This window comes from Pleurodeles waltl, chromosome 9 (genome assembly GCF_031143425.1).
Source record: "Pleurodeles waltl isolate 20211129_DDA chromosome 9, aPleWal1.hap1.20221129, whole genome shotgun sequence".
Lineage (NCBI taxonomy): Eukaryota > Metazoa > Chordata > Amphibia > Caudata > Salamandridae > Pleurodeles > Pleurodeles waltl.
In genome coordinates, this window is record NC_090448.1 from 1,186,527,434 (window position 1) to 1,186,546,972 (window position 19,539).

General features: G+C 55.1%; 1 protein-coding gene across 3 annotated transcripts in view; it reads right to left on the reverse strand.

Moving 5' to 3' along the window:
- The window catches only part of SLC25A21 (solute carrier family 25 member 21), a 688,489-nt gene that overhangs the window by 51,040 nt on the left and 617,910 nt on the right, over positions 1–19,539 (reverse strand). For all 3 annotated transcript variants that reach the window (XM_069209140.1, XM_069209141.1, XM_069209143.1), the window contains one exon: positions 1,388–1,552. In XM_069209140.1, the coding sequence (XP_069065241.1) occupies positions 1,388–1,552 (165 nt within the window). The remainder of the gene's footprint in view (positions 1–1,387; positions 1,553–19,539) is intronic.

Below are 19,539 nucleotides of genomic sequence, written 5' to 3' on the forward strand. Positions count from 1 at the left end.
GTATCTCTGCCAGTGCCAGGCCTCTCTCACCTGTATCTCTGGCACCAGGCCTCTCACACCTGCAGCTCTGGCAGTGCCAGGCCTCTCTCACCTGTATCTCTGGCACCAGACCTCTCACACCTGCAGCTCTGGCAGTGCCAGGCCTCTCTCACCTGTATCTCTGGCACCAGGCCTCTCTCATCTGTATCTCTGCCAGTGCCAGGCCCCTCTCACCTGTATCTCTGGCAGTGCCAGGCCTCTCTCACCTGTATCTCTGGCACCAGACCTCTCACACCTGCAGCTCTGGCAGTGCCAGGCCTCTCTCACCTGTATCTCTGGCACCAGGCCTCTCACACCTGCAGCTCTGGCAGTGCCAGGCCTCTCTCACCTGTATCTCTGGCACCAGGCCTCTCACACCTGCAGCTCTGGCAGTGCCAGGCCTCTCTCACCTGTATCTCTGGCACCAGGCCTCTCACACCTGCAGCTCTGGCAGTGCCAGGCCTCTCTCACCTGTATCTCTGCCAGTGCCAGGCCTCTCTCACCTGTATCTCTGGCAGTGTCAGGCCTCTCTCACCTGTATCTCTGGTAGTGCCAGGCCTCTCTCACCTGTATCTCTGGCACCAGACCTCTCACACCTGCAGCTCTGACAGTACCAGGCCTCTCTCACCTGTATCTCTGGCACCAGACCTCTCACACCTGCAGCTCTGGTAGTGCCAGGCCTCTCTCACCTGTATCTCTGCCAGTGCCAGGCCCCTCTCACCTGTATCTCTGGCAGTGCCAGGCCTCTCTCACCTGTATCTCTGGCACCAGGCCTCTCTCACCTGTATCTCTGCCAGTGCCAGGCCTCTCTCACCTGTATCTCTGGCAGTGCCAGGCCTCTCTCACCTGTATCTCTGGCACCAGACCTCTCACACCTGCAGCTCTGGCAGTGCCAGGCCTCTCTCACCTGTATCTCTGGCAGTGCCAGGCCTCTCTCACCTGTATCTCTGCCAGTGCCAGGCCTCTCTCACCTGTATCTCTGGCATCAGGCCTCTCACACCTGCAGCTCTGGCAGTGCCAGGCCTCTCTCACCTGTATCTCTGGCACCAGACCTCTCACACCTGCAGCTCTGGCAGTGCCAGGCCTCTCTCACCTGTATCTCTGGCACCAGGCCTCTCTCACCTGTATCTCTGCCAGTGCCAGGCCTCTCTCACCTGTATCTCTGGCAGTGCCAGGCCTCTCTCACCTGTATCTCTGGCACCAGGCCTCTCACACCTGCAGCTCTGGCAGTGCCAGGCCTCTCTCACCTGTATCTCTGGCACCAGGCCTCTCACACCTGCAGCTCTGGCAGTGCCAGGCCTCTCTCACCTGTATCTCTGGCACCAGGCCTCTCACACCTGCAGCTCTGGCAGTGCCAGGCCTCTCTCACCTGTATCTCGGGCACCAGGCCCTTCACGTTGAAGTAGAACCCGAAGTAAACCATGTTGAAGACCCCGTGGCGGCCCAGGGTGGCCGAGAGACCCTTGTTCAGTCCCCGCAGACCGAGGCCTTCGGTGCGCGCGATCCGCCGGGCCTGGGCGAAGGTGGAGTCTGTCTGCATGGAGGGATGAGGGACAGAGAGAGGCTGTGGTGAGAGTGAGACACACCCACGAGTGACACAAAGCCACGAGCTGCCCCTTCCACCCGCCCGATCCACTGACTCACACCACCTGCCCACTCACTCACCCACCCACTGACCTACCTAATGATCCACTCAACCCACCCACTGACCCACAGACCTACCTACTGACCCACTCAACCCACCCACCGACCCACTTACCCACCAACTGACTGACTTACCCACTGACCCAATCAACCCACCCACTCACCCACTCACTCACCCACCCACTGAACTACCTAATGACCCACTCAACCCACCCACTGACCTACCTACTGACCCACTCAAAACACCCACCGACCCACACCGACCCACTTACCCACCCACTGACTGAATTACCCACTCAACCCACCCATTGACCCACTCACTCATCCACTGACCTACCTAATGACCCACTCAACCCACCCACTGACCTACCTACTGACCCACTCAACCCACCCACCGATCCCTTTACCCACCCACTGACTGACTTACCCACTGACCCACTCAACCCACCCCCACTCTCTCACCCATCCACTGACCTACCTAATGACCCACTCAACCCACCCACTGACCTACCTACTGACCCACTCAACCCACCCACCGACCCACTCACTCACCCACTGACTGACCTACCCACTGACCCCACCCACTGACCCACTCACCCCACCCAGTCACCTACCCACTGACCCACTCAAACCACTCACTGACCCAGTCTCCCCACTCACTCACCACCTGACCATTCAACCCACCACCACACAGACCCGACCGACTCACGCACACACTGACCCACTCACTGACACCACTAAACCCACTCGACCCACTCACAACACCTGCCCACTCACTCACCCACCCACTGACCTACCTAATGACCCACTCAACCCACCCACTGACCTACCTACTGACCCACTCAACCCACCCACCGACCCACTCACTCACCTACTGGCTGACCTACCCACTGACCCACTCAACCCACCCACTGACCCACTCACCCCACCCAGTCACCTACCCACTCACCTACCCACTGACCCATTCAAACCACTCACTGACTCTCTCTCCCCACTCACTCACCACCTGACCATTCAACCCACCACCACACAGACCCAACCGACTCACGCACACACTGACCCACTCACTGACACCACTACACCCACTCGACCCACTCACACCACCTGCCCACTCACTCACCCACCCACTGACATACCCACTGACCTACCTACTGACCCACTCAGACCACCCACTGACCCACTCACCCACCCACTGACATATCCACTGACCTACCTACTGACCCACTCAAACCACTCACTGACCCACTTTCCCCACTCACTCACCACCTGACCATTCAACCCACCACCACACAGACCCGACCGACTCACGCACACACTGACCCACTCACTGACACCACTCGACCTACTCACACCACCTGCCCACTCACTCACCCACCCACTGACATACCCACTGACCTACCTACTGACCCACTCACCCACCCACTGACCCACTCAAACTACTCACTGACCCACTCTCACCACTCACTCACCACCTGACCATTCACCCCACCACCACACAGACCCGACCGACTCACGCACACACTGACCCACTCACTGACATCACTCGACCCACTCATACCACCTGCCCGCCCAAGCTACCCACCCGTCTACACCCCACCCACTTACATAATCCACTAAACCACATGCTTAATCTACTGGAGCCACAGCAAAAGAATGAGGGGTGCACGGCGAAAGAATGAGGGGTGCACGGAAAAAGTATGAGGGGTGCACGGCGAATGAATGAGGGGTGCACGGCGAATGAATGAGGGGTGCACGGCAAATGAATGAGGGGTGCACGGAAAAAGAATGAGGGGTGCACGGCGAAAGAATAAGGGTGCATGGTGAAAGAATGAGGGGTACATGCCGAATGAATGAGGGGTGCACGGCGAAAGAATGAGGGGTGCACGATGATAGAATGCCAGGACCCTCAGTGCCACAGAGCCACGGTGATAGAATGGGGGTTCAGTCAGTGCCACAGAGCCACAGTGGCAGGATGAGGGGTGCACGGTGATAGAATCAAGGGTCCCCCAAGGTCCCCGGACACCCACGTTTTTCAACAGAATGCCACATATTTTGCCAGTGCCCAGGGCGGTGTCCAATGTGTTATCACTAGGGGGCTCCACACAGATTCGTCCTCTGAGTGGGGTCACTCGTGCAGCACACTGTCCCCTACATCAGGCCCCCCTGAGCATGCGGGGGCGGGGGTGACTCCTGGAAGTGATGAAGATATACCTGCCCATATGTCCCTCCCAGGACACCTACACCAACCCCCTCTGCCTTTAAAGGTTCCCACCTATACCCAGGGGTGTTTGGGATCAGTTTCCCAAGTGAGCCACTTGGGGCCTGCAGGCTCCTTAATTGGTGGCAGGGCCCGTGGTGGTTGTTGGGGGGCGGGGGCTCGTTAAAGGTCCCCGGACATCTGCTGGACTCTGACCAGCGGCCTTCTGCGGCCCCTCCTCTAGCACCAGATTACAGTTTGGGGTGAAAGGGCATTTCTTCCGCCCACTGGCTTCACCCACATTCTCAAGACAGTGGCGCCGCGAGAGAGTGCTTCGAGGGGAGCCCTGGCAGGAGAGGCGCTAGTGGCTTCTCTGGCACTTAGGCCCTCACTACGAACATGTGGGTTCAGACCGTCATACCGGCGGTGGCAGAAAATACTCCCACCGGCATGGCAGTCTGAACCGCCATATTCTGAACAAGGGAGTCCCGCCACAGACGGTCCTCCTCCACCGCCAGGCTTCCGCCGACAGGCAGTCTGACGATGGCGGATTACTTTATCCGACAGGGCAGAGCTGCAAGCAGCGCTGTCCTCTGGATAAAGAACCCTTGTTCCTCCAGCCTTTCCCTGGAGGAACCCGCCAGGGAAAGGCTGTAGGAAGGGGTGCACTTGGCATGGGCAGTGCAGGGGCCCCATGGAGTGCCGCGTCGCATGGGTCATTGCCCGATTTACGGGCAGTGATCTGCGCAATGGGTGCTGCTGCACCCACTGCACAGCAGTATTGACGACGGCTCCATTTGGAGCCGTAAGCAATGTCCCAGCCCTGCATTCTGCTGGGCCGATGGGCGAAAACACTGTTTCTGCCCGCCGGCCCAGCAGAATGTATATTATTCGGCCAGCAGGGTCTCAAGCAGGCTGGCGGTCTGTGATAAGACCGCCAGCATGAACACGGCGGGGTTTCCTGCCAAGTTCATAATGACCCCCTTAATAGCTGCAGAGAGTGTTTGGACAAAATGTCTAGTTATTAATAGTGCGATACACAAACATTGTGCAAAAATATCGCTACTGCAGAAATATATAGTGTCCCAGAATATTGTTTTGTTTGTAGAAAATATAGTTACAGACGCTGTTGTGCAGCTTCCTGTGTTGTTGTTGCATGTACATAACACATCTTCCAGCTTCCTGCGTTGTTGCATGTACAGATGTCATCTTTCAGCTTCCTGTGTTGCATGCACAGACGCCATTTTTCAGCTTCCTGTGTTGTTGCATGTACAGCTGTCATCTTTCAGCTTCCTGTATTGTTGCATGTACAGACGCCATCTTCCAGCTTCCTGTGTTGTTGCATGTACAGACGCCATCTTCAAGCTTCCTGTGTTGTTGTTGCATATACAGACGCCATCTTCCAGCTTCCTGTGTTGTTGTTGCATGTACAGACGCCATCTTTCAGCTTCCTTTGTCAGCTTCCTGTGTTGTTATTGCATGTACAGACGCCATCTTTCAGCTTCCTGTGTTGCTGTTGCATGTACAGACGCCATCTTTCAGCTTTCTGTGTTGTTGTTGCATGCACAGACGCCATCGTCTGGCTTCCTGTGTTGTTGTTGCATATACAGACGCCATCTTCCAGCTTCCTGTGTTGTTGTTGCATGTACAGACACCATCTTTCAGCTTCCTTTGTCAGCTTCCTGTGTTGTTGTTGCATGTACAGACGCCATCTTTCAGCTTCCTGTGTTGTTGTTGCATGTACAGACGCCATCTTTCAGCTTTCTGTGTTGTTGTTGCATGCACAGACGCCATCTTCCGGCTTCCTGTGTTGTTGTTGCATGTACAGATGCCATCTTTCAGCTTCCTGTGTTGTTGTTGCATGCACAGACGCCATCTTTCAGCTTCCTGTGTTGTTGTTGCATGTACAGACGCCATCTTTCAGCTTCCTGTGTTGCATGCACAGACGCCATCTTTCAGCTTCCTGTGTTGTTGCATGTGCAGACGCCATTTTTCAGCTTTCTGTGTTGTTGCATGTACAGACGCCATCTTTCAGCTTCCTGTGTTGTTGCATGTACAGACGCCATTTTTCAGCTTCCTGTGTTGCATGCACAGACACCATCTTTCAGCTTCTTGTGTTGCATGCACAGACCCATCTTCCAGCATCCTGTGTTGTTGATGCATGTACAGACGCCATCTTTCAGCTTCCTGTGTTGTTGTTGCATGTACAGATGCCATCTTTCAGCTTCCTGTGTTGCATGCACAGACGCCATCTTTCAGCTTCCTGTGTAGCATGCACAGACACCATCTTACAGCTTCCTGTGTTGTTGTTGCATCTACAGATGCCATCTTTCAGCTTCCTGTGTTGTTGCATCTACAGACGCCATCTTTCAGCTTCCTGTGTTGTTGCATGTACAGACGCCATCTTTCAGCTTCCTGTGTTGCATGCACAGACGCCATCTTTCAGCTTCCTGTGTTGTTGCATGTACAGACGCCATCTTTCAGCTTCCTGTGTTGCATGCACAGACGCCATCTTTCAGCTTCCTGTGTTGTTGCATGTACAGACGCCATCTTTCAGCTTCCTGTGTTGTTGCATGTACAGACACCATCTTTCAGCTTCCTGTGTTGCATGCACAAACACCATCTTTCAGCTTCCTGTGTTGCATGCACAGACACCATCTTTCAGCTTCCTGTGTTGCATGCACAGACACCATCTTTCAGCTTCCTGTGCTGCATGCACAGACCCATCTTCCAGCTTCCTGTGTTGTTGTTGCATGTACAGACGCCATCTTTCAGCTTCCTGTGTTGTTGTTGCATGTACAGATGCCATCTTTCAGCTTCCTGTGTTGCATGCACAGACGCCATCTTTCAGCTTCCTGTGTTGCATGCACAGACACCATCTTTCAGCTTCCTGTGTTACATGCACAGACACCATCTTTCAGCTTCCTGTGTTGTTGTTGCCTGTACAGACGCCATCTTTCAGCTTCCTGTGTTGCATGCACAGACGCCATCTTTCAGCTTCCTGTGTTGCATGCACAGACACCATCTTTCAGCTTCCTGTGTTACATGCACAGACACCATCTTTCAGCTTCCTGTGTTGTTGTTGCCTGTACAGACGCCATCTTTCAGCTTCCTGTGTTGTTGTTGCATGTACAGATGCCATCTTTCAGCTTCCTGTGTTGCATGCACAGACGCCATCTTTCAGCTTCCTGTGCTGCATGCACAGACCCATCTTCCAGCTTCCTGTGTTGTTGTTGCATGTACAGATGCCATCTTTCAGCTTCCTGTGTTGCATGCACAGACGCCATCTTTCAGCTTCCTGTGTAGCATGCACAGACACCATCTTACAGCTTCCTGTGTTGTTGTTGCATCTACAGATGCCATCTTTCAGCTTCCTGTGTTGTTGCATCTACAGACGCCATCTTTCAGCTTCCTGTGTTGTTGCATGTACAGACGCCATCTTTCAGCTTCCTGTGTTGCATGCACAGACGCCATCTTTCAGCTTCCTGTGTTGTTGCATGTACAGACGCCATCTTTCAGCTTCCTGTGTTGCATGCACAGACGCCATCTTTCAGCTTCCTGTGTTGTTGCATGTACAGACGCCATCTTTCAGCTTCCTGTGTTGTTGCATGTACAGACACCATCTTTCAGCTTCCTGTGTTGCATGCACAAACACCATCTTTCAGCTTCCTGTGTTGCATGCACAGACACCATCTTTCAGCTTCCTGTGCTGCATGCACAGACCCATCTTCCAGCTTCCTGTGTTGTTGTTGCATGTACAGACGCCATCTTTCAGCTTCCTGTGTTGTTGTTGCATGTACAGATGCCATCTTTCAGCTTCCTGTGTTGCATGCACAGACGCCATCTTTCAGCTTCCTGTGTTGCATGCACAGACACCATCTTACAGCTTCCTGTGTTACATGCACAGACACCATCTTTCAGCTTCCTGTGTTGTTGTTGCCTGTACAGACGCCATCTTTCAGCTTCCTGTGTTGTTGTTGCATGTACAGATGCCATCTTTCAGCTTCCTGTGTTGCATGCACAGACGCCATCTAGCAGCTTCCTGTGTTGTTGTTGCATGTACAGATGCCATCTTTCAGCTTCCTGTGTTGCATGCACAGACGCCATCTTTCAGCTTCCTGTGTTGCATGCACAGACACCATCTTTCAGCTTCCTGTGTTACATGCACAGACACCATCTTTCAGCTTCCTGTGTTGTTGTTGCCTGTACAGACGCCATCTTTCAGCTTCCTGTGTTGTTGTTGCATGTACAGACGCCATCTTTCAGCTTCCTGTGTTGTTGTTGCATGTACAGACGCCATCTTTCAGCTTCCTGTGTTGTTGTTGCATGTACAGATGCCATCTTTCAGCTTCCTGTGTTGCATGCACAGACGCCATCTAGCAGCTTCCTGTGTTGTTGTTGCATGTGCAAACATCATCATGAAATTGTTGGTGTTGTTGTTGCATGTACAGAGACATCTTACAGGTTCCTGTGTTGATGTTTCAAACAGAGGCGCAATCTTTCAGGTTTCACTGTTGTTGCATGGAGCTCTCAGGGGTCTGGTGGTACCACAGCATGGAGACTGGGGGCTCTCAGGCATCAGGTGGTAGCACAGCATGGAGACTGGGGGCTCTCAGAGGATCTGGCAGGACCACATCATGGAGACTGGGGTTCCTCAGAGGTCTGGTGGTACCACAGCGTGGAGACTGGGGGCTCTCAGGGGTCTGGTAGGACCACAGCATGGAGACTGGGGGCTCTCGGGGGTCTGGTAGGACCACAGCATGGAGACTGGGGGCTCTCAGGGGTCTGGTGGTACCACAGTATGGAGACTGGGGGCTCTCAGGGGTCTGGTAGGACAACAGCATGGAGACGGGGGTCTGGTGTGCTGTGGTGCGCAGCACAGCCCTGGCATCTGCCACTGGGCAAGGCCCATGATGTGCGCCACAGGAGGGGGCCTCTCGGGGTAGTCACTTGGCAGTACCGCCGGGGGCAGGGGATGGGGTACCCGAGGGGCACACTGTGGCTGGCCCTGGGGGGTGTCCCGGTGATGCCCCTCGCCCACCACTGTGCCAAGCAGATCTCCCGCCCCTGCACTGTGAGCCACCAGATGACTCCAAGCGCCGAGAGGGAGCGCATTTCACCCACGATTCGTAACCAAATACAGCGCCGAAAAGGCAAAGCAGGCGCCTCCTGGGTGGGAGCCGCGAAACCCGAGCGGCCGGCCTCAGAAACCGAGGCTCATTTTACTAAACTCATTTGTTTGCCGGTTTCCATTTCGGAGAGTGAGGTAGAGCCCGGTCCGCAATGAGCCGTGGCACTCCTGGCCGGGGAGGGGGGAGGAGGGGAGGAGAGGAGGAGAGGAAGAAAGGAGAGGAGAGAGAGGAGAGGAGAGAGAGGAGAGGGAGGAGAGGAAGAGAGGAGGAGAGAGAGGAGAGGAAGAGAGGAGAGAGAGGAGAGGAGGAGAGAGAGGAGAGGGAGGAAAGGAGCAGAGGGAGCAGAGGAGGAGAGTAGAGAGAGGGGAGGAAGAGAGGAAGGAGAGGAGAGGAGGAGGAGGAGAGAGGGAGGAGGGGGAGACAGAGGAGAGAAAGAGAGGAGGAGAGAGAGGAGAGGAAGAGAGGAGAGAGAGAAGAAAGGAGAGGAAGAGAGGAGAGGAGCAGAGGAGGAGAGAGAGGAGAGGAAGAGAGAAGAGAGAGGAGAGGTAGAGAGGAGAGGAGAGAGAGGAGAAGAGGAGAGGAGAGAGAGAAGATAGGAGAGAGAGAAGAGAGGAAGAGAGGAAAGGAGGAGAGGGGGGAAAGGAAAGTAGGAGAGGAGGAGAGGAGGAGAGAGAGAGGAGGAGAGGAAGAGAGGAGGAGAGGAGGAGAGAGAGGGAGGAGGGAGGAGGGGAGGAGAGAAAAGGAGAGGAGGAGAGAGAGGGAGGAGGGAGGAGGGGAGGAGAGAGAGGGAGGAGAGGAGAGGAGAGGAGGAGAGAGAGAGGAGAGGAAGAGATGAGAGGAGGAGAGGAGGAGAAGGAGGGAGGAGAGGAAGAGAGGGAGGAGGGACAGGGAGGAGAGGAGGGTAGGAGAGGAGGAGAGGGAGGAGAGGAGAGAGAGGAGAGGAAGAGAGGAGAGAGAGAAGATAGGAGAGAGAGAAGAGAGGAAGAGAGGAAAGGAGGAGAGGGAGGAAAGGAAAGTAGGAGAGGAGGAGAGGAGGAGAGAGAGGGAGGAGGGGAGGAGAGGAAGAGAGGAGGAGAGGAGGGAGGAGGGGAGGAGAGGAAGAGAGGAGGAGAGGGAGGAGAGGAGGAGAGAGAGGGAGGAGAGGAGAGGAAGAGAGGAGAGGAGAGAAGGAGAGAGAGGAGAGGAGGAGAAGAAGAGAGGAGAGGAGGAAGGAGGAGGGGAGGAGGGAGGAGGAGAGTAGAGTAAGAGAGGGAGGAGAGGGAAGGTAGAAAGGGAGGATGGGAGGAGAGAGGGAGGAGAGGAAGAGAGGGAGGAGAGGAAGAGAGGAGAGGAAGAGAGGGAGGAAGAGAGGAGAGGAGGAGAGAGAGGAGAGAGAGGAGAGAGAGGGAGGAGAGGAGGAGAGGAAGAGAGGATAAGAGAAGAGAAGAGATGGGAGGAGACAGAGGAGGAGAGGAAGAGAGGAAGAGAGAGAGGGAGTGGAGGAGAGAGAGAAGAGGAGGAAAGGAGGAGGAGAGGAGGAAAGGAGGAGGAGAGGAGGAGAGGGAGGAGAAGAAGAGAGGAGAGAGGGAGGAGAGGAAGAGAGAGAGAAGAGAGGAAGAGAGGAGGAGAGGAAGAGAGGAGAGGGAGGGAGGAGGGTGGAGGGGAGGAGAGAGAGGGAGGAGGGTGGAGGGGAGGAGAGAGAGGGAGGGAGGAGAGGGAGGAGAGAGAGGGAGGAGAGGAAGAGAGGAGAGGAAGAGAGGGAGGAGAGGGAGAGGCGAGAGGGGGAAAGGTGAGAGGAAGAAGGGCAGAAGAGGAGGAGAGACAGGAGGATAGGAGAGGAGGAGAGGGAGGAGAGGAGGAGGAGAGGAGGAAGAGAGGAGGAGAGGTGAGAGGTAGGAGAGGTGGAGAGGAGGAAGGGAAGAGGGGGAGAGTAGAAAAGAGGAGGAAAAGAGAAAAGGAGGAGGAAGGGAGGAGAGGTGAGAGGGAGGAGATAAGGAAGGGAGGAGGAGATGGAGGAGGGCAGGAGAGGAAGAGTGGAGGAAGGGAGCAGATGAGTAGAGTAGGAAGGGAAGAGGGCAGGAGAGGTGAGAGGGTGAGAGGGAGGGGAGGAGGAGAGAGGCGAAAAGAAGAAGGGGAGGAGAGAAAGAGAAGGAGGAGAAGAAGAGAGGTGAAAGGGAGGAGGGGAGGGGAAGAAGATAGAGAGGAGAGGGGAGAGGGTTTAGGGAGAGGAAGAGAGAGAGGAAGGGAGGAAAGGCGAGAGGGAGGAGAGGGAGGAAAGGCAAAAGGGAGGAGAGGGGGAGGAGGGCAGGAGAGGAGGAGAGGCGAGAGGGAGGAGGGCAGGAGAGGAGGAGAGGTGAGAGGGAGGAGGGCAGGGTAGAAGGAGGGTAGGAGAGGAGGAGAGGCGAGAGGGAGGAGGGCAGGAGAGGAGGAGAGGTGAGAGCGAGGAGGGTAGGAGAGAAGGAGAGGCGAGAGGGAGGAGGGCAAGAGAGGAGGAGAGGTGAGAGGTGAGAGGGAGGAGGGCAGGGCAGTAGGAGGGTAGGAGAGGAGGAGAGGCGAGAGGGAGGAGGGCAGGAGAGGAGGAGAGGCAAGAGGGAGGGGGGCAGGAGAGGAGGAGAGGTGAGAGGGAGGAGGGCAGGGTAGAAGGAGAGGAGGAGAGGCGAGAGGGAGGAGGGCAGGAGAGGAGGAGAGGTGAGAGGGAGGAGGGCAGGGTAGGAGGAGGGTAGGAGAGAAGGAGAGGAGAGAGGGAGGAGGGCAAGAGAGGAGGAGAGGTGAGAGGGAGGAGGGCAGGAGGAGGGTAGGAGAGGAGGAGAGGCAAGAGGGAGGAGGGCAGGAGAGGAGGAGAGGAGGGGAGGCGAGAGGGAGGAGAGGTGAGAGGGAGGAGGGCAGGGTAGAAGGAGGGTAGGAGAGGAGGAGAGGCGAGAGGGAGGAGGGCAGGAGAGGAGGAGAGATGAGAGGGAGGAGGGCAGGGTAGGAGGAGGGTAGGAAAGGAGGAGAGGCAAGAGGGAGGAGGGCAAGAGAGGAGGAGAGGCGAGAGGGAGGAAGGCAGGAGGAGAGGTGAGAGGGAGGAGGGCAGGGTAGAAGGAGAGGAGGAGAGGCGAGAGGGAGGAGGGCAGGAGAGGAGGAGAGGTGAGAGGGAGGAGGGCAGGGTAGGAGGAGGGTAGGAGAGAAGGAGAGGCGAGAGGGAGGAGGGCAAGAGAGGAGGAGAGGTGAGAGGGAGGAGGGCAGGAGGAGGGTTGGAGAGGAGGAGAGGCAAGAGGGAGGAGGGCAGGAGAGGAGGAGAGGAGGGGAGGCGAGAGGGAGGAGAGGTGAGAGGGAGGAGGGCAGGGTAGAAGGAGGGTAGGAGAGGAGGAGAGGCGAGAGGGAGGAGGGCAGGAGAGGAGGAGAGATGAGAGGGAGGAGGGCAGGGTAGGAGGAGGGTAGGAAAGGAGGAGAGGCAAGAGGGAGGAGGGCAAGAGAGGAGGAGAGGCGAGAGGGAGGAAGGCAGGAGGAGAGGTGAGAGGGAGGAGGGCAGGGTAGGAGAGGAGGAGAGGCGAGAGGGAGGAGGGCAGGAGAGGAGGAGAGGCAAGAGGGTGGAGGGCAGGAGAGGAGGAGAGGAGGGAGAGGGGAGCTGGGAGGCTCCCCTCTCTTGCCTCTACATTAGGCTAGAATGTCCACTGATGATCTCAGACAAACCACTTCAGTTCGTAACGCAGCAGAGACACTGAGTGCAGACACTGAGTGCAGACACCGAGTGCAGACACCGAGTGAGGCAATGGACAAGAAACAGAGCCACATCCCAGAGAGAACAGTTCCCAGATAGAGCCTCTCCCGACTAACAGAGGGCAAGAGAAGCACAAGCCAATAACAATCAATCACAGACAGAGGCTTTGTAGACAGGACCACAGACAACTACAGACCAACAACCCTCAGGAAACCTTCACTTTCTTCCATCGTCAGACATGTTCTGAACATGTAAGGACATCATCTCACTTCCTACATCAAACACCTTTAGAATATCTAAGGCACTTCAACCCCAAGACCAGACACCTTCACAACTCTGCCGTCACCACTATGCCATTACCAGACACCGTCACAACTCTGCAGTCACCACAGGGCCATCACCAGACACCTTCACAACTCTGCAGTCACCACAGGGCCAACACCAGACACCTTCACAACTCTGCAGTCACCACAGGGCCATCACCAGACACCTTCACACTCTGCAGTCAGCACAGGGCCATTACCAGACACCTTCACACTCTGCAGTCAGCACAGGGTCATCACCAGACACCTTCACACTCTGCAGTCAGCACAGGGCCATTACCAGACACCTTCACACTCTGCAGTCAGCACAGGGTCATCACCAGACACCTTCACAACTCTGCAGTCAGCACAGGGTCATTACCAGACACCTTCACAACTCTGCAGTCACAACAGTGCCATCACCAGACACCTTCACAACTCTGCAGTCAGCACAGGGCCATTACCAGACACCTTCACACTCTGCAGTCAGCACAGGGTCATCACCAGACACCTTCACACTCTGCAGTCACCACAGGGCCATTACCAGACACCTTCACACTCTGCAGTCACCACTGTGCCATCACCAGACACCTTCACAACTCTGCAGTCAGCACAGGGTCATTACCAGACACCTTCACAACTCTGCAGTCACAAAAGGGCCATTACCAGACACCTTCACAACTCTGCAGTCAACACAGGGTCATTACCAGACACCTTCACACTCTGCAGTCACCACAGGGCCATCACCAGACACCTTCACAACTCTGCTGTCAGAACAGGGCCATTACCAGACACCTTCACAACTCTGCTGTCACCACTGTGCCATCACCAGACACCTTCACAACTCTGCAGTCACCACAGGGCCATCACCAGACACCTTCACAACTCTGCAGTCACCACTGTGCCATCACCAGACACCGTCAGAACTCTGCAGTCACCACTGTGCCATCACCAGACACCTTCACAACTCTGCTGTCAGCACAGGGGCATTACCAGACACCTTCACACTCTGCAGTCACCACAGGGCCATTACCAGACACCTTCACACTCTGCAGTCACCACTGTGCCATCACCAGACACCTTCACAACTCTGCAGTCACCACAGGGCCATCACCAGACACCTTCACAACTCTGCAGTCACCACTGTGCCATCACGAGACACCGTCAGAACTCTGCAGTCACCACTGTGCCATCACCAGACACCTTCACAACTATGCTGTCAGCACAGGGCCATTACCAGACACCTTCACAACTCTGCAGTCACCACTGTGCCATTACCAGACACCTTCACACTCTGCAGTCAACACAGGGTCATCACCAGACACCTTCACAACTCTGCAGTCAGCACAGGGTCATCACCAGACACCTTCACAACTCTGCTGTCAGCACAGGGCCATTACCAGACACCTTCACAACTCTGCAGTCACCACTGTGCCATCACCAGACACCTTCACAACTCTGCTGTCAGCACAGGGCCATTACCAGACACCTTCACAACTCAGCAGTCACCACTGTGCCATCACCAGACACCTTCACAACTCTGCTGTCACCACTGTGCCATCACCAGACACCTTCACAACTCTGCTTTCACCACTGTGCCATCACCAGACACCTTCACAACTCTGCAGTCACCACAGGGCCATCACCAGACACCTTCACAACTCTGCAGTCACCACTGTGCCATCACCAGACACCGTCAGAACTCTGCAGTCACCACTGTGCCATCACCAGACACCTTCACAACTCTGCTGTCAGCACAGGGGCATTACCAGACACCTTCACACTCTGCAGTCACCACAGGGCCATTACCAGACACCTTCACACTCTGCAGTCACCACTGTGCCATCACCAGACACCTTCACAACTCTGCAGTCACCACAGGGCCATCACCAGACACCTTCACAACTCTGCAGTCACCACTGTGCCATCACGAGACACCGTCAGAACTCTGCAGTCACCACTGTGCCATCACCAGACACCTTCACAACTATGCTGTCAGCACAGGGCCATTACCAGACACCTTCACAACTCTGCAGTCACCACTGTGCCATTACCAGACACCTTCACACTCTGCAGTCAACACAGGGTCATCACCAGACACCTTCACAACTCTGCAGTCAGCACAGGGTCATCACCAGACACCTTCACAACTCTGCTGTCAGCACAGGGCCATTACCAGACACCTTCACAACTCTGCAGTCACCACTGTGCCATCACTAGACACCTTCACAACTCTGCTGTCAGCACAGGGCCATTACCAGACACCTTCACAACTCAGCAGTCACCACTGTGCCATCACCAGACACCTTCACAACTCTGCTGTCACCACTGTGCCATCACCAGACACCTTCACAACTCTGCTTTCACCACTGTGCCATCACCAGACACCTTCACAACTCTGCAGTCAACACAGGGTCATTACCAGACACCTTCACACTCTGCAGTCACCACAGGGCCATTACCAGACACCTTCACACTCTGCAGTCACCACTGTGCCATCACCAGACACCTTCACAACTCTGCAGTCAACACAGGGTCATCACCAGACACTGTCACAACTCTGCAGTCACCACTGTGCCATCACCAGACACCTTCACAACTCTGCAGTCAACACAGGGTCATTACCAGACACCTTCACACTCTGCAGTCACCACAGGGCCATTACCAGACACCTTCACAACTCTGCAGTCAGCACAGGGCCATCACCAGACACCTTCACAACTCTGCAGTCAGCACAGGGTCATTACCAGACACCGTCACAACTCTGCAGTCACCACAGGGCCATCACCAGACACCTTCACAACTCTGCAGTCAGCACAGGGCCATCACCAGACACCTTCACACTCTGCAGTCAGCACAGGGCCATTACCAGACACCTTCACAACTCTGCAGTCAGCACAGGGTCATTACCAGACACCTTCACAACTCTGCTGTCAGCACAGGGCCAGTACCAGACACCTTCACAACTCTGCAGTCAGCACAGGGCCATTACCAGACACCTTCACAACTCTGCTGTCAGAACAGGGCCATTACCAGACACCTTCACAACTCTGCTGTCACCACTGTGCCATCACCAGACACCTTCACAACTCTGCAGTCACCACAGGGCCATCACCAGACACCTTCACAACTCTGCAGTCAGCACAGGGGCATTACCAGACACCTTCACAACTCTGCAGTCACCACTGTGCCATCATCAGACACCTTCACAACTCTGCAGTCAACACAGGGTCATTACCAGACACCGCCACAACTCTGCAGTCACCACAGGGCCATTACCAGACACCTTCACACTCTGCAGTCACCACTGTGCCATCACCAGACACCTTCACAACTCTGCAGTCAACACAGGGCCATCACCAGACACCTTCACAACTCTGCAGTCAACACAGGGCCATCACCAGACACCGTCACACTCTGCAGTCACCACTGTGCCATTACCAGACACCTTCACAACTCTGCAGTCAGCACAGGGCCATTACCAGACACCTTCACACTCTGCAGTCAGCACAGGGCCATCACCAGACACCTTCACAACTCTGCAGTCACAACTGTGCCATTACCAGACACCTTCACAACTCTGCAGTCAGCACAGGGCCATTACCAGACACCTTCACACTCTGCAGTCAGCACAGGGCCATTACCAGACACCTTCACAACTCTGCAGTCACCACTGTGCCATCAGCAGACACCTTTACAACTCTTCAGACAGCACAGGGCCATCACCAGACACCTTCACAACTCTGCAGTCAGCACAGGGCCATTACCAGACACCTTCACAACTCTGCAGTCACCACTGTGCCATTACCAGACACCTTCACACTCTGCAGTCAACACAGGGTCATTACCAGACACCTTCACAACTCTGCAGTCACCACTGTGCCATCACCAGACACCTTCACACTCTGCAGTCAACACAGGGTCATTACCAGACACCTTCACAACTCTGCAGTCAGCACAGGGCCATTACCAGACACCTTCACAACTCTGCAGTCAGCACAGGGCCATTACCAGACACCTTCACACTCTGCAGTCACCACAGGGCCATCACCAGACACCTTCACAACTCTGCTGTCAGCACAGGGCCATTACCAGACACCTTCACAACTCTGCAGTCAGCACAGGGCCATTACCAGACACCTTCACAACTCTGCAGTCAGCACAGGGCCGGTACCAGACACCTTCACAACTCTGCAGTCAGCACAGGGTCATCACCAGACACCTTCACAACTCTGCTGTCACCACTGTGCCATCACCAGACACCTTCACAACTCTGCAGTCACCACAGGGCCATCACCAGACACCTTCACAACTCTGCAGTCAGCACAGGGGCATTTCCAGACACCTTCACAACTCTGCAGTCACCACTGTGCCATCACCAGACACCTTCACAACTCTGCAGTCAACACAGGGTCATTACCAGACACCGCCACAACTCTGCAGTCACCACAGGGCCATTACCAGACACCTTCACACTCTGCAGTCACCAATGTGCCATCACCAGACACCTTCACAACTCTGCAGTCAACACAGGGCCATCACCAGACACCTTCACAACTCTGCAGTCAGCACAGGGTCATTACCAGACACCTTCACAACTCTGCTGTCAGCACAGGGCCATTACCAGACACCTTCACAACTCTGCAGTCAGCACAGGGCCATTACCAGACACCTTCACAACTCTGCAGTCACCACTGTGCCATTACCAGACACCTTCTCACTCTGCAGTCAACACAGGGTCATCACCAGACACCGTCAGAACTCTGCAGTCACCACTGTGCCATCACCAGACACCTTCACAACTCTGCAGTCACCACAGGGCCATTACCAGACACCTTCACAACTCTGCAGTCACCACAGGGCCATTACCAGACACCTTCACAACTCTGCAGTCACCACTGTGCCATTACCACACACCTTCACACTCTTCAGTCAACACAGGGTCATCACCAGACACCTTCACAACTCTGCAGTCAGCACAGGGGCATTACCAGACACCTTCACAACTCTGCTTTCACCACTGTGCCATCACCAGACACCTTCACAACTCTGCAGTCAACACAGGGTCATTACCAGACACCTTCACACTCTGCAGTCAGCACAGGGCCATTACCAGACACCTTCACACTCTGCAGTCACCACTGTGCCATCACCAGACACCTTCACAACTCTGCAGTCAACACAGGGTCATCACCAGACACTGTCACAACTCTGCAGTCACCACTGTGCCATCACCAGACACCTTCACAACTCTGCAGTCAACACAGGGTCATTACCAGACACCTTCACACTCTGCAGTCACCACTGTGCCATCACCAGACACCTTCACAACTCTGCAGTCAGCACAGGGCCGTCACCAGACACCTTCACAACTCTGCAGTCAGCACAGGGCCATCACCAGACACCTTCACAACTCTGCAGTCAGCACAGGGTCATTACCAGACACCGTCACAACTCTGCAGTCACCACAGGGCCATCACCAGACACCTTCACAACTCTGCAGTCAGCACAAGGCCATCACCAGACACCTTCACAACTCTGCAGTCAGCACAGGGCCATTAGCAGACACATTCACACTCTGCAGTCAGCACAGGGCCATTACCAGACACCTTCACAACTCTGCAGTCAGCACAGGGTCATTACCAGACACCTTCACACTCTGCAGTCACCACAGTGCCATCACAGACACCTTCACAACTCTGCAGTCACCACAGGGCCATTACCAGACACCTTCACACTCTGCAGTCACCACTGTGCCATCACCAGACACATTCACAACTCTGCAGTCAACACAGGGCCATCACCAGACAGCTTCACAACTCTGCAGTCAGCACAGGGCCATCACCAGACACCTTCACAATTCTGCTGTCAGCACAGGGCCATTACCAGACACCTTCACACTCTGCAGTCGACACAGGGTCATCACCAGACACCTTCACAACTCTGCTGTCAGCACAGGGCCATTACCAGACACCTTCACAACTCTGCTGTCACCACTGTGCCATTACCAGACACCTTCACACTCTGCAGTCAGCACAGGGCCATTACCAGACACCTTCACAACTCTGCTGTCACCACTGTGTCATCACCAGACACCTTCACAACTCTGCAGTCAGCACAGGGCCATCACCAGACACCTTCACAACTCTGCTGTCAGCACAGGGCCATTACCAGACACCTTCACAACTCTGCTGTCACCACTGTGCCATCACCAGACACCTTCACAACTCTGCAGTCAGCACAGGGGCATTACCAGACACCTTCACAACTCTGCTTTCACCACTGTGCCATCACCAGACACCTTCACAACTCTGCAGTCAACACAGGGTCATTACCAGACACCTTCACACTCTGCAGTCACCACTGTGCCATCACCAGACACCTTCACAACTCTGCAGTCAACACAGGGTCATCACCAGACATTGTCACAACTCTGCAGTCACCACTGTGCCATCACCAGACACCTTCACAACTCTGCAGTCAACACAGGGTCATTACCAGACACCTTCACACTCTGCAGTCACCACTGTGCCATCACCAGACACCTTCACAACTCTTCAGTCAGCA